Raw genomic sequence first — 15,816 nt, forward strand, 5'->3', positions numbered from 1 at the left:
AGAAGAGATCAGCAACTGCTCCTTCTCTCCTTGTGAGGAAGCTGTAGACTGTGATGATCTCCCCTCAGTCTCCTCCAGGCTGAATAGGCCAAGTGACTGTAGCAACTCTTCATACAGCTTCCCCTCTAAACCCTTCACTGGTTTTGTGGCCTCCTCTAGACACTCTCCAGTGTCTTTCTATGCTTTTTGTACTGTGGCACCCAAAACTCCTCACAGTACTCAAGGTTGGGAGTAGAGTGGGACAATCTCCTCTCTCAACCAGCTGGCAATGCCGTGCTTGATACAGCTCAGGACACTGTTGGCCCTCTTGCCTGCTAGGGCACACTGTTGGCTCATGTTCAGCTTGAAATTGTGTCTCCTTTGCCACTGCCCTTTTGTCCACCAAGCTATCTTTCCTGTCAAGGGAAAGGGAAAAAAAAACCCATTATCTTTGACTTATTAGATAAATGTGTTCAATGATGAACCAAGGAGCAAGTGAAATAGGCTGAGAGTAGTGGTCAATGGCTCAAAGTCCAGATGGAGATCTGTGACAAGTGGTGTCCCTCAGGGGTACATACTGTTCAATATCTTTATCAATGATATTGACAGCGAGGTTGAGTGCACCCTCAGCAAGTTTGTGAATGACACCAGGCTGAGTGGTGTAGTTGCCGCACTGGAAGGACAGGATGTCATCCAGAGGGACCTGGGCAGGCTGGACAAGTGGGCCTCTCAGAACCTCATGAGGTTCAACAAGGCCAAGTGCAAGGTCCTGCGCCTGGGTTGGGGAAATCCTTGTTTTCAGTACACAATGGGGGATGATGTGCTTGAGAGCAGCTCTGCACAGAAGGACTTGGAGGTGCTGGTCGATGAGAAGCTCGACATGAGCTGGAAATGTGCGCTCGCAGCCCAGAGGGCCAACTGTACACTGGGCTGCATCAAAAGAAGCGTGGCCAGCAGGGTGAGGGAAGTGATTCTGTTCTTCTACTCCTCTCTTGTGAGACCTCATCTGGAATACTGGAATCCTCAACGTAAGAAGGACATGGAGCTGTTGGAATGAGTCCAGAGGAGGGCTACAAAGATGATCGGAGGGCTGGAGCACCTTCCCTACGAGGACAGGCTGAGAGAGTTGGTCCTGTTCAGCCTGGAGAAGAGAAGGTGCAGAGGAGATCTTATAGCGATGTTCCAGTACCTGAAGGGGGGCGTACAGGAAAGCTGGAGAGGGGCTATTCGTAAATGCTTGGGTGATAGGATCAGGGGGAATGCGTATAAACTGGAGAGGGGCAGATTTAGACTGGACATTAGGAAGAATTTCTTCACCATGAGAGTGGTGAGACACTGGAACAGGTTGCCCAGGAAGCTGTGGATGCTCCATCCCTGGGAGGTGCTCAAGGCCAGGCTGGATGGGGCCTTGGGCAGCCTGATTTAGTGGGATGTCCCTGCCCATGGCATGGCGGTTGGAACTACATGATCTTTAAGGTTCCTTCCAACCCTAACTATACTATGAAATAAGCAGGTTTTAGAGAGGGGGTGGTATAGATTACAAATTACATCAATCAATTACACACTTGTCCATTTATCGCTCAACTTTGGTTTTGTCATACAAGAAAAGGCAGGGTTAGAAATGAGTGAGAAAGGAGTGCCACAAAGGTATGAATGGGGGCTTCTGTATAAGGAGAAACTGGGGGAGAGAGCCAAGCTCAAGCCCCCTGGATGTCAGGATTGTTTGATTTCTGAGGATGAATGAGTGGAGGTGGCGTATGTGACAGTAACTTCTCTGAAGGACTGGAACTGCCTCATGTTTCAGAAGCAGCAGGTCTTGACTCACAGAACTGGTGTACAGGTACCTGCATGGCTTCAGGGTCTGTGGTACCTGAGCCTTTGGTCCTGTGAGGTATAGTTTATGATCTGACAGTGGTGTCTACCTGACTTGTGACAAATCCTTTGCCGCTGCTAAACAGCGATCCTGACCTCGCCTAGGAGGCTTGAAGCAGCCATCAGTACCTCTTTGCTGCTTCTTGGTACTGAATTATTCTCTGAGTATCCACCAGAGAAACAACAGAGGGCAGTGTAAAATGCATCAAGACTGTGGGCTGATGCTGAAGGTGGTGGTTTTGAGGATTCGTGGGAAGATCAAGGGCCTCACTTCATCTGTAGCTCTCCAGGTTCAGGAGAATGACAGAGCTGTACTGGAGGAGTTAAGAAACCATTTCTCAAACATGTTCTGGCATCTTTCTGTCTGTGCAGTGTGACTGGGTTCTGAGCCCAGTGGCACTGTATCCAGAGGCCAACAGAATTTTTAGATGATCAAAGGGAGGTATAAACAGGTATTATGGAGCCTTGCAGTGCTTCATACCACACTCAAAGCTTGGTTTCTGTCTTAAACCAGTATCTCTAATAAGGTTTCCTGAATGTTGCATAACTGATCACCAAATTTCAGACAAAAAAATTGCATGTCCAGACAGGCTTGCTGGATAGTTGAGTATCTGGACCAGGAGTGGGAGAAGTATAAAATATTGCCTTAGTCTTTCTGAAAATAAGAGACCTAATCACTGAGGGGGTACGCTTTGCCTGTGAAGAGGTACAACCAGCTTAACTGCCTCAGGGTCTGAAGGCTCTCCTCGTGTCTTGTCCAAGTCCCTGTCTCCTCCGAAGAATGTCAGAAAAAGCAGGAGGCAGGAAACCAGAAATGGGTAGTGGGACTAGCACTTGTACATGTGCAGTTGTCCTGACTAGGTTGTAAATCCTGAACTTGGTCACTTAAACTGCTCTTTTAGTTCACAATCAGAGGAAAAAGGATCCCTTTTGATGCAGTAATGCAGCATTGATGTGTTTCCTTACTGTGTTTTCGTCTTCAGTAGTTAACATAGGGCTGTACTGTAGCTGCTGACATTATTCTAAGCACACATTTATATGTGCCGTGTGTATTCCAGTTTGTTTTCTATGATGTTTTCAGAATCAATTTTCATTTGATTTTCAGTTAATATCACACATGTTCTTCTGAGTGTCCAGTAAGCTTAAGAACCATTATTTAACTTAAGCTTTAAGACAGAGATAGGTTTTGCCACGAGAAATCTTCTGCAGGGTTTTAAAAATCTGTTGGATGGACAAAATCACTTCTCAACCAATGCTTCAGGTTTGCTTGTCTTGCCCAGAAGCAGTCTAATTATATGTTTGACGATGGACTAAATGTAATAAAAACACTTCCTTAGTCAAAAGAGCATATAGCCTTCACTAAAGGTGGAGGATTCACTATGTTGTTTTCTTTGTTTCATCTTGTTACTTTGAGCTCTCACGTGAAAAGAGTAAGTGTTGCTGGAGTAACACAATTATTGAGGAAATTCTTAAAACTGACCTGCATCCCTGTACTCAACACCTTCAGTGAAAAATATTTTCTGAGGATAACTGTTCAAGTTCTGTGGTTATTTGTGGTAGGAGAGGAAAAACAGTAGTAAAGCGTAAAACGTTTATAGGGCTAAACGCCTCCCATTAAATCTGTAGAAGTGAAAATAAACACCTTTCATGTTTTCTTGTTGTTATTGTTTGTTACTGATCACATTTTTCATCCTCCTTATGTGCTTATTTCCCCTTCCTCCTATCTGAGTAGGTATTTTCAGGGAGTTTGGTGGCGCTAGGTGCGTGCACAACATAGTGAAGTATCCCCAGTGCCGGCAGCATGCCCTGTTGATCATCCAGCAGTTGGTGTTATCACCTAGTGGAGAAGATGATATGGGCACTTTGTTGGGACTGATGCACTCGGCTCCACCTACGGAACTGCAGCTGAAAACAGACATCCTACGGGTAAATGAAATATTCCTCAAGCCTCTTGTTCCTAAGCCGCTTTCTTGAAACAAAAACATTGAGAAGGGCTTGGATTGAATGGGTAGTATTTAGCTACCAGATGTAGTTTGTCTCTGGAGTTGGAATGTGTACGCTTGCATGGTTTTTGTTTTCTTCCATCTGTCCATGGTGTGTTTCGGAATCAGAGATGAGGTCTAGTGAGTGTGTGTTCTGCTGTTAGTAGCATCACTTGTAGTCAGCCTCAGTGGATAGGAAATTAGATTCTACGGTTATGATAACCTGCCCCAGAAGACTATTATTCAGTTAAAAATAATGAGAATACATGGGAGAAGGGAAAGTGAGCATGTAACACAAGTTTATTTTCGGTGCTGGCTTGTGTTTTCCTGTAGTATTTACTTTATTTTACCAGTTTGTTAGTTACAAATGCTGAATTGGTGAATGGAAATGTCAATTGTATTGACCCTGATAGAAGATAAAGCCAGAGAACTTGCTTGCTTAAGCAGAAAATGGAAAGGTAAGAAAGTAAGGCTGTGACTGGAGGAGGAAGAGAGAAAGCTCTTGTCTGTTTTCTGTAGGTTTTTGGCTGCTAATCTAGACCTGCCATTTCTTCTCAGAATAACTGTTATTTTTGTAAATAGACGTAATAGTGTTATTTTAGGGTAGAAAACCTGTGGCAAGCAGTAATAAGCAGATGAGTCTTACCGGAGAGAACAGAGTCATCTAGGTTCATCTGTTACAAGGCGCTGTAATATTTCTCTGGCAGATGAGCAGCTTCATCTTATTGCAAAAGACAGAAAGGAAAACTAGTAGTAAAATGATTCCTTTGACCTGGTTTGTCTGCCAGGGTCTTCAGTCATTTCTGAGCACGTCTCTGAAGGGGAGAGAAAGGATATTGCAGTTCCCAGACATATTTAACATCAAAAGCAGGGTTTCTGTCCTTCATTCGACCTGATGTATTTGTCATCCATCAGTGCTGTTTTCAGAAGTTTTGGTTATGGAATTGGCCGCCCAGAATGGTGCAGTGGTGTGTTTCTTACTGTTTATCTAGGTTTGACAGGAAATGAGATCCTGCCTTCAAAGGAAAGGCAGTCTCACTGTTTCGCTGCCCGTCTTCTGAGTGTTTAAAATGAAACAAAAAATCATGTCTCTAAAGCAGTAAACTCTTGGCCATGAAAGATTCCCCCTGCCCCCCTTGCCTCTTTTTCTGTATAAGTCACATTTGTATTGTTTCTGATGCTTCATGTAGAGAGACTTTCTTCTATATTCCATATTCACGTGGATCAAACTCCCCATAGCAGCTGGGTTTTTTTGTTGGTTTTTGTTCGGGTGGATGGGCTTCCCCACTCCCTGATTTCACAGGTGGATGAATATTATTCTGTACTACCTAGATCCATGTGGTTTGCGCTGTTTATACTGAGAGTTTGTTCAGCAAGTAAGGTTTTATCAATTTTTGTTTTTCTCAGGCTTATTTTTGAACAGCAACGCTTAAAATCAAGTTTCATTCAATTCAGAGATTTATGAGTTTCATTATAAAGGAAGGCTAAAACTATATGTGGGTTTTGAGCTAATTCTTTGCTGCTGCTACCTTTGAGTGTTGTTGTGCCTTTGTAGCTGCCAGGTGTTTACGCATTGTAGATTTCTGTGTTAAGATGCTCCAATGTGTAGATTTCTCATTGCTTCAGGCAGTGATTTGCCTGCTCTTATTTGAAATTTTGTGAAGTATGATGGCAGAGTAGGTTCCTTTCTGATAGTTACGTTCTCTGCCTTGTTACTAAGGGAATTATTTGAGAATTTTGGGTCATGTGCTAGGCTTGGTCAAGTCTTTACTACTGGCAGGTTTCCTTAGTTTCTTATTTCTCAGTTAGGGTCAATACTTCACGTTTTCCTCGCCCTTTTTCCTTTTTTATTTTGCGAGCTCTTGAGGATAGCAATTCTTGCAGTACAAAGTAGATCTTTGGAGACTGGAGGCATTACGCAATTCTGACAAATGACATGAGAATTTTGCTAGCATATCAGACGAAAATGTTCCTACCTTTTTTCAAGCTGTTAGTAATGCTGCTGCTTTTCTTTCTTCTTTGTTTCTATTGTTCGTTTTGTCCATAGGCCCTGCTCTCAGTTCTGAGAGAAAGTCACCGCACAAGAACTGTTTTCAGAAAAGTTGGTGGATTTGTGTATGTCACATCTTTACTCGTTGCTATGGAAAGATCTTTGTGCTCACCGCCTAAGAATGGCTGGGAGAAAGTAAACCAGAATCAAGTATTTGAACTACTTCACACTGTTTTCTGCACATTGACTGCAGCAATGCGCTATGAGCCAGCCAACTCTCATTTCTTCAAAACAGAGATCCAGTATGAAAAACTGGCAGACGCTGTTCGATTACTTGGCTGCTTCTCAGACTTGAGAAAAATAAGCCCCTTGAATGTCTTCCCTTCAAATACGCAACTATTTCAAAGGCTTTTGGAGGATGATCTAATATCCCTGGATTCTGTGTCACCTACGCTAAGACACTGCAGCAAACTTTTTATTTACCTCTACAAGGTCGCAACAGATTCTTTTGACAGGTATGGAATTGGCTTTTTTTTTTCTTATTTTCCTCTACTTGCTCCTCCGCCCCAAACTGGTGTTCCCCAAAATAGTTTTCTTCCAATATATTCATTGCAAGCTTCTGTATTTCCATTTTAATCTATGTCTTTGTTCCTTCATGCCAGTGTCAACATCTGACCAAATATTAACTTAGCTTACTGATATTCTCTGGAGTATGCAGTGTTCTCTCTGACGTTGAATGTTTTTGTCATGGCAGCAATTAAGATAGAGATATCAGTTTATCATTAAATGGATGTTGAAGCAACCTGTTGGTTGATAGGCACGCTGGTTGCTTTATCATACAGAGCTACTAGATTTTCATGGTTTTGTTAAGTCAAATAAAAAATTGTTAGTTGAATGTCACACTTAAACTTCATGTTTCCTTTGATATGTGTCTTTAGAGTAGGTAATTAGATAATATTGTGACAAACTTAGAATCATTTAGGTTGGAAAAACCTTTAATATCATCAACTCCAATCCTTAACCTCACACTTCCAAGTCCACCACTAAACCATGTCTTTAAGCACCACGTCTACACATCTTTTAAGTACCTCCAAGGACAGTGACTGAACTGCTTCCCTGGGCAGCTTGTTCCAATACTTGATAACCCTTTTGGTGTAGTAGTTTTTCCTAATTTTTCCTAATGACAAGAGGTCATTTCCTCTTGTTCCATCACTTGTTATTTGGGAGCAGCTACCAACACCCGTCTCACTACAGTCTCCTTCTAGTTGTAGAGAGCTATAAGGTATCTCCAAACTAAACTCATCTGGACTAGTGTCTTGTTTTAGCTGGATTATCATGTTCTTTGAAGTTCTAGCTAGTCTGTAAACTATCGTTTTTTAAATATAAATGGGAGATGCTCCCAGAGTTAAACTACCGGAATTTAAATTATACTTGAGATTTGGAATATACAGTCATGTGTGTCTTAAAGTTGATTCAAAATGACAACAAAACTTACTGAAGTATGTGTTGAAGTTGGGCTTGTCTTAAAGTACTTCTCACCCATAATTTAAGGTACAACAAAGTAAAACACAGACCTAAGCTTTGTATCTGGGACCTTGGAGCTTTTGCACCCCAGCTATTTAATGCATGTGGCCTTATTAAATAAGACATGCAAACAAACACAAGGTCTGAGTTTTCCAGGTGGCTGAGTATGTTAAAATAGTAATAAAGCTACCAAAAAAGTAGAACCCAAATGCCAACCACCCCCCAAGTCCCAACCAAACAAATAACAACAACCCCCCCAACCAAAAGCCAAATACCGAAATCCATTTGTTTAATGTAATATAATATTCTTAAAGCGTTCAGGTAGGGGGATGAAAGTGTGTATTAAGAATGTGTGGCACGTACTGTAAAAGTTAGAACACTGGCTAACAACAGCATATGAGGAATTAAAGGGGTAAGTAAATTCCATGGTGGTGTTCTATAAGCTACCTCATCAAGTTCCTTTTTTTTTTGTTGTCACCTTCAGTGATTGCATTCTTCCTTAATTTTTCTGGTCATCATTCTTTCTAATATTTACATTGATTTTGTTTCTTAGTTGTCTTAGTTAAACTCAGTTCACTAAGGCTTTACTTTCTCCTCTCAATTTCTGCTGTTTAACATTGAAAGATGTTCTGTTTTGCTAGTGTGATCATATCAGTAAACCTCTGTGGATTAATGAACGAGCACTGCAGAGTCATGCTGTAAAAAAAGGATGGGCTTTGCATGTCTGCGTGTTTACCTGATGCATGTTGTTCAGTAATGTCCTTCGTCATCTGTGTTGTTTCCGGAGAATTGATCCTAGTAATGATTTTATTGGTAAAACTAACAAGCTTATGGCCTATGGGTTCTACTCTAACCTCTTTGTCCTACCCCTGTCTGTTTTGTCTGTAGTCGTGCAGAACAGATCCCTCCTTGCCTGACAAATGAGACTTCTCTCCCCTCTCCCTGGGGTACGCCAGCTTTGTCCAGGAAAAGGTACCGACCTTTCAAAGAGAAGTTATCTCACTTCTGATTTCTCTCTCACTGTTGTTTCTTAGTTTGGTGTTTTGTTTTGTTTTTTTTTTTTTTTTCCTCTCAAGTTGCTACTTTTTCTGAGGAGTGCATTTTCGCGCTTGTGTTTACTGGATAAAATAAATGTAAAGGGATGTTCCATAGTGAATCAAGGTAGTGATGCTGACAGATGAGATGAGAGATGGCTCCAGACTCTTGAAATGCTTAACTTTAAGGTCATGGTTCAAAAACAAATAAGATCTAGTATAAGAAATGATCTAAGGGAGGTATAAATTACACCCTTGGGAGCAATTCAAAGAAGTTCAGTCTGTGCTAGTAGATCAGTTAATACAGCGGGATTTCTTTTTTCTTGACTAATTTTTCAAGAAGAGGTACTTTCAGTAGGAAGATGGATGGGTTGTTAAGGTGCTCATTTGTTAGTAGTTGCACAGAATAAAAAATAAGAAAATGAACCTGTCAGTATTTGACTACCAAATAATGTAGATGCATACTAAAAGAAAAGCTTTGGAAAGAAAGCACAATTGGCACAATTCAGAAATTCTAGCAGCCACTTTCCCTCCCAAGGTACGTTTTTTTCTTATGCATCTTAGTGTCTGGTAGCTTATTTTTTCTTTAAAAAAAAAAGTTCAGTGATTCAACAGCAGTGTGACTTCAGGCCTGTGCAAATGATGAAAAGAAGATTTTTCTCAAAGCCCCAAGGGAAGGGAGAAGCCATTCGTTATCTGAAGGTTAGGCAGAGATTTGCTTTTGAAGGCTAAGAAGACTTTTGAAAGACTGTGGGTTATTAGAGGTGCAAGTGGTATTTGTGGAAAAAGGTAATTCTTGCTTGGTGTACAGTTTAAAATATGCCATCGAGTTGCACGTTTTGAGTGCAAAATGTTTTGCAAAAGGAAGCAACCAAAGCTGCTTTTGGAAACTAGTTTGAAAGGAAATGTTTGTACTTCATCAGATTAGTAAAGAGAAACCTTTTTTGTCTTGATGAGTGATATCCACGCTACCATACTTAGGTATTCTGCAGAGACTGGTGTGGGCGAGGCCACTTTCCCAGTAGTACTGAACCTCTTAGGCTGTTGTTTCTTTTCTAACACTGAGGCATTTAAAACAAATGTCACAGTTGCAGTTCATGGAGAAAAACCTTAGCTGCCAAACTCTTTTCCCTCTCATTTACTCTGAAAAAACTTGAAAGAAAGCAGTGTTTCCTGGGGAGGCTTTTTACAGCTTAGTCCCTGATGTTAACTTTTAGCACTGTGGATTGCCCTTTGCTTTCCTACATTTAGCTATTCTGGCAGGTGTAACTGGCACGGTGCTAAAGTGCACTGAATTACTCAAATGCACAGGTGCGCAAAAGCTCGCAGCAGAGCACATGCAACGCCTGCCAAGCAGGAGCTGATTCCAGGGTGTAGTGGATAAGAGAGTGCCAGATCTGTACAAAGATGTGTGTGTATGAATAGGTATGTTAGTGTTCATTTGTTTTTTGTAGTACTGAAAATGCACACACTATTTTGAAGATCATGGGGTATAAGGTGAAGTAAAGATTGGATAGTTGAAAAAGTCAATGTCCCCGTAGAGTACATTGGTCAAATCAGGTAAGCACCTGTGTAGCAATATGGGTACCTGCTGGAGTAAAGGAGTGCGCTTGACATGGACTTTCACAAATGATAAAAGCCTTTGTATGACAACAATTTATGTAAGACTCGAAGCAAAAATGAACGGAAAGAATGATCATGCTGCCCTGGATGACTTTTCAGATCCTTTCTGTAAAAGCATGTTGTCAAGTAAATAAAATAGACAGGGCTAGGCTTTTAAAGTCTGTTGTTTTAAGTCTGTTTGAGCAGCTGTCTGCTTTCTCATAGTTCTTTATGTCACGTTTGTCATTCCATTCAGTGTCAGTAGCTGGGATCTTCCTACTTCAAAAATAAGCTGCTTGGGTTTTGTAGTCCAACATTATTTATGATTTTCTTTTTTTCTCTTTCCATGTCAGATACAGTCAGATTCTGTCAAAGTTGACTTTTCTGAGAGAAGTGTTTGCTCTTCACTTATTGTTTTCTGTCTCCTTCCCTTTTTTTCCTTGGGATCTCCCATGTTGCTGAGGTCTGGTTCTCTGTCTTTTGACTTACACGACAGGTGCCTGAGGGAGAGCCCTGAGTTGTTTCACTAAAAGAGCAAGCAGACACTGCACACAAATGATTCTTCTAAACGAAAACAGTACTATTCTGGTTTGAATGCACACAGCTGGGAAAGGTTTTGGATACATTGATATGCTAATATTCTCTCTCAAATACGTGTGTCACTTCTCAAGCTGTATTTCCCTGAGGGGTGATGCCCTCCAAGCATTATCTTTATGTAAACAGAGTAGGTAGGACTTCTCCAGCACGTGCATTGGGATGGCGGTACATAGTTGTACTCCCTGCTACCTGGAATGCATTGTTCTTCCACTCCTCCTGTCTAATTGAATCAAGAACTAAAGCTTTGCCAGTTGTTTGATTGCTGTAAATTTTGGCAGGAAAAAAAGCTTACCTTGGCACGGCATTCTTTCTGTTGTTGCTGTTTGTTTGTTGAGCGATTACTTTAGGCCTGGCGGGATGAAGTAGAGAACAGAATGTAGTTTGTTTGTGAATCATACTGAGCAATGGCTTGGGTTTTTGTTAGGCTCTCTCTGTACTATCGTGTTATAACCTCTTAGTTTACCTAATGAGGTGAGTGTGTTAGTGCAGTTCAGGATGCTTAGAAGTGAGATTTGTCCTTAAAAGTGGACGATTTTCAAGAATGTCTCAGAGTGTGGAGATTCACTTGACTGATGAGCATTCTTAAATACAAATCAATATTAAGTTTTTGAACTGTATCCTTTAATTTGCATTGGGATGTTCAGTGTGACATTTGAAAGAGGTAGCAGTTTTCTTTTCCAAATGAAAAGCAGTGCTTTTGTTAGGATGCATGAGAAACAACTGCCTGTGTTTCAATCTCTACATTAAGACAGAGAAAAGGGTTGAGATACCTTCCCTCTGTCATAGTATTACCAGTCGTTCTGCTATTTTAATTCCATTTAGTTTTAGAAGAGAGAATGAAGCCTTCGTTTACATTCCAGATGTCCGAGTTGGTGAGTCTGCTAGAGAAGTTTAGGAAATCTGTTGTTAGAGAGTTTCAGAAACACTAGAAAATTTGATTTGGGCAGACTTCTTTTTCCTAGTGGTTTATTACAATAAAATTGCTGGACTATTTCATGTTTGTGTAGGTATTAGCTGAATGAGTAAAGCATCAGTAATTTAATCTTCAAAATCTCTTTTAAATGCTTTCTTTTGCTTCTGAAGTACCATCTTGAAAGTATCTGTACAGTAAGCTGCTCATGCTGTTTGTCAAATCTTGTGCTGAAAGAAGAATGGCATCAAGTTGCTGCCTGCGAGAGTTTCAGTGAGAAACATGGCTGCAGCTCTCAGCACAAGTGGTTGCTACTAAGTCAGTGTGTCAAAGCCTCTTTTCCCTGGATCAGTCTAAAGCAGCTTAATGTAAGACTACGATGCTGTGGCAGTCATAGAAATAGAGCATACGGACTGCTGGCATGTGTGTGCACTGAGGCCAGCTTTCTGTTCCTGTAGGCTGATTATAGATTGCAGAGTGTTTTGTGGTAGCGTATTTTGTAATCAGATGTTAATGAAAAGCAGATGGGGGAAAGGCATTCAAAGCTGAATCTGTCCCCTAGAACAGGAGCTGTGGTAGCTTGCATGTTGCTGTCACTGTACTGCTTCTGCAACTAGAATGAAAAGAGGGAGGCAACCTTTTAAGTTCCTCAAACCACATAACATCTAGGAAAAAGACTTTAGAGTTCAAGCGTAGTCAAGGAATCGAAACCCCTCCAGATTGTGTTTGTGGACACATGTCCAACAGGTTTGAGAAGAGGACAGGCTTGGTCTGTCCACTTGAGCGAAAAGAAAGGAGGTGGGAATAACATCCGTAAGACAGTTCAACTTTACAGCTATCTGACAAATGCAAAGCTCGTAGATGGGTATTGTAACTATGGGATGTTTTCTGTCCTGCAGGCACGCATACCATTCTGTTTCAACACCTCCTGTTTGCCCTCAGAAAAATATAGCTGATGTGAAACTCCAAACAGGACCCACATCCATACAAAGCTCTGATGCAGTCATTATCCACCCTGGTGCTATGCTTGCGATGCTGGATCTTCTGGCCTCTGTTGGATCAGCTACACATCCAGAGGTAGGGAAAATAATTCTGTTGTCTTAAGCGTTGAGAGTGACCAGGAAAAAGGATGGCTATGGGAAATAGGGAAACCAATGATGTCTTCTTGCTCTTTGCTGAGAAACTAGCATGTTTCGCAGACTAATTGAGTTGAACAACTGATGTAATAGAGGTGTGATAGAAATTGTTTTATTTCATAGCCTTTGATTTGTTTGTCTCTTTTAAATAACAATGTAAATTTAAACAAATGCCTGAAGTGACTATCAGGTAAGTTTATAAACACTGTAATTAAGTCATCGTTTCCCTAATGTAGCAGGTGTTAATGTACAGGGAGGACCCAGGATTGGACGCTATAGCTCAGTGTATATGTGCTGTTTGAAAGAGCTGGACTATGTTCTAGTTCCAAAATTGTCTTGCCTGCTTTGTACAATTCCGAAACTGAAATCTGTACTGGTGCTTTGTACATAAAAGATTTGTTGGACACTTTTTGAAGTTCCTTAAGTACTTTTTGTTTGAGCTGTTTTCCCTGAAGAACTCTGGTTACTTTTAGAAAATAATTTTGAAATCTTGCAAAAATTACTAGACTTGATTCTTCTTTTTTGTCCTCTTCAGGGCATTAATTTGGCAGTTATGTTGTATGTAGCTCAAATTTTGTCAAGATTGTGATGATGGGGAGCAGAACAAAGCCTCCATAATCCTAGGGGAAATGGTTAGTGACCTGCGTATAGCACTTAGACACACACACAAGTCTATGGGACTGGATGGGACCCAACCAAGGGTCCTGAGGGAGCTGGCAGAAGTGCTTACCAAGGCACTTCCCATCATTTATCAGCAGTCCTGGCTAACAGAGGAGATTCAGCTTGACCGGAGATCAGCAATGATGGTGCCATGCCCAACTACAAGAAGGGCCAGAAAAAGGATCTGGGGAACTACAGACCTGTCAGTCTGAACTCTGTTCTGGGGAAGGTTATGGAGCCAGTCATCGTGAGTGACGTGACATGGCACATACAGGACAACCAGGTGATCAGACCCAGTCAGCGTGGGTTTAGGAAGGTCAGGTCCTGCTTGACTAACTTCAGTGACGATGTGACCTACTTACTGGATGAGGGAAAGGGTTTGGATGTTGTTTACTTGAACTTTAGTAAAGCCTTTGACACCATTTCCCACAGCGTTCTTCTGGAGAAACAGGCTTCTCATTACTTTAATGGGTGCACTCTTCACTGGCTAAAAAACTGGCTGGGTGGCTGGGCCCAAAGAGTTGTGGTGGATAGAGTTAAATCCAGTTGGCAGCTGAATATTTGGCCAGCAGTGGCCCAGGTGGCCAAGAAAGCCAATTAGTTTTCTGGCTTGTATCAGAAATAGTGTGGCCAGCAGGATGAGGAAAGTGATTGTACTCAGCGCTGGTGGGACTGCACATTGAGTACTGTGTTCAGTTTTTCACCCTTTCACTACAAGAAGGACATTGAGGTGCTGGAATGTGTGCAGAGAAGGACAGTGAAGCTTGGGGAAGGGTCTGGAGCACAAGTCTTACAGGGAGTGGCTGAGGGAAGTGGGATTGTTTAGTTTGGAGAAGAGGAGGGTGAGGAGAGACCTCATCACTTTCTACAACTGCCTGAAAGGAGGTTGTAGTAAGGTAGGTGTTGGTCTCTTCTCTCAAGTAGCAAATGACAGGACAAGAGAAGACACCGAGAGTTACACCAATGGAGGTTTAGATTGGTTATTAGGAAAAATTTCTTTACTGGGAGAGTTGTCAAGCGCTGGCAGAGGCTGCTCAGGGAGGTGGTTGAGTCACCATCCACGAAGAGGTGTAGATGTGGTGCTTAGGAACATAGCTTGGTGGTGGACTTAGCAGTGTTAGATTAATGGTTGGACTCAACAGTCTTAAAGGCCATTTCCAACCTAAATGTGTCTGTGATTCTATGTTAAGTTACTAGGAGAACCTTAGCAGCCACAACAGTAAAACTTCTCAGTACAACTCTAAGCACATAGAACTAATGAACTGACTCAGTTCTGTTGGTGAAAAAGAGAGATTAGTTTAACCTGGATTGTTTTTCTTTATAGTGGTCATGGTAATCCTTCATAAAACTTATTGTCCCATTTTTCGTGAAGTCTTTTCACACACGTGTGTTCACACCTCCAACACACACACATGCATGTGCATATGTATTTGAGTATTGGATGTTTTGTGTACTTATTGCTAATGGTAGTTTCGATTTCATTATTATACATAAGGAATTTCTTTTATTTGCCTTCTCAGTTTGCATCTTTTCAAGTTGCATGCTCTTCTCTTTTTCAGCATGCGCTGGATCTCCAGCTGGCGGTGGCCAATATCCTGCAATCTCTGGTGCACACAGAGAGAAACCAGCAAGTCATGTGTGAAGCCGGGCTCCATGCACGACTTCTACAAAGATGTAGTGCCGCTCTGGCTGATGAGGACCACTCGCTGCATCCACCACTCCAAAGGATGTTTGAAAGGCTGGCCTCCCAGGCACTGCAGCCAATGGTGTTGAGGTCAGAAAGATAGCACTGAAGTCCAGTTGGGATGAGCCCTGCTGCCTGGGCTATAGATGGCTCAGATAGGTTGAGAGCAGAAGTGACCTTGTGTGGTAGTGATCGCACGGGATCCCAGTTTATTTCTCATCAAATAGGCTGTCTTGGTTCTGTTAATCAGCATGTAACCCTGGAGACTTTGGGAGTTGGAGGGCAGGGGAGGAGGGAGAAGTATGGAGCAGGGAAATCAGTTTGGTGCTTTTCACAGAAGTTGTGCTGAAGGTAAATGCTTGCTTTCTTCTTGCAAATCTGAAGAGGATATAAAAAAAGTGTTGTTTCTGGCTAGGTCCTCAGGAAGAGGAAATATGAGGGTGGATTCCTTAACTTCTCTGTGCAGTATTAAATACCTCAGACTGGAAAGGCTTCAGGCCAGCTGTTTCATTTGTCACTTTAGTTTGTGTGAAGGAAGTGCAGGAATGTAATACAAGAGGTGTCTGGAAAAATCTGGGAGATGCACAGCTTTAAAAAGTTGATCTTTTGGGGCATATTAATGTAAGTAGGTTTGTATGTCTATGCTAGTACTAGAAAAGAAGCTTGAAAAGTTTAAGAGGATATTTTGAACCATTGTTAAACACCCATGCAGTTGTATGATGGTTTGGATCGGTTGCTAGATTTTGGGGACACCTTCTTGCAGCCTTGTAATATAAAAAGGAGGCTTATAAGAGCAACAGAGACACACTTTTTACCAGGGCTATTAGTGACAAGGCCAGGGGCAAG

General features: G+C 41.8%; 1 protein-coding gene across 4 annotated transcripts in view; it reads left to right on the forward strand.

Moving 5' to 3' along the window:
- The window catches only part of WDFY3 (WD repeat and FYVE domain containing 3), a 178,305-nt gene that overhangs the window by 82,544 nt on the left and 79,945 nt on the right, over positions 1-15,816 (forward strand). For 3 of the 4 annotated variants that reach the window (XM_054065764.1, XM_054065766.1, XM_054065765.1), the window contains exons 12-16: positions 3,584-3,777; positions 5,881-6,338; positions 8,236-8,319; positions 12,390-12,567; positions 14,846-15,060. In XM_054065764.1, the coding sequence (XP_053921739.1) occupies positions 3,584-3,777; positions 5,881-6,338; positions 8,236-8,319; positions 12,390-12,567; positions 14,846-15,060 (1,129 nt within the window). The remainder of the gene's footprint in view (positions 1-3,583; positions 3,778-5,880; positions 6,339-8,235; positions 8,320-12,389; positions 12,568-14,845; positions 15,061-15,816) is intronic. The other variant, XM_054065767.1, reaches the window with a different exon arrangement.

The sequence above is a fragment of the Cuculus canorus genome, chromosome 4 (assembly GCF_017976375.1).
Source record: "Cuculus canorus isolate bCucCan1 chromosome 4, bCucCan1.pri, whole genome shotgun sequence".
Taxonomy (NCBI): domain Eukaryota; kingdom Metazoa; phylum Chordata; class Aves; order Cuculiformes; family Cuculidae; genus Cuculus; species Cuculus canorus.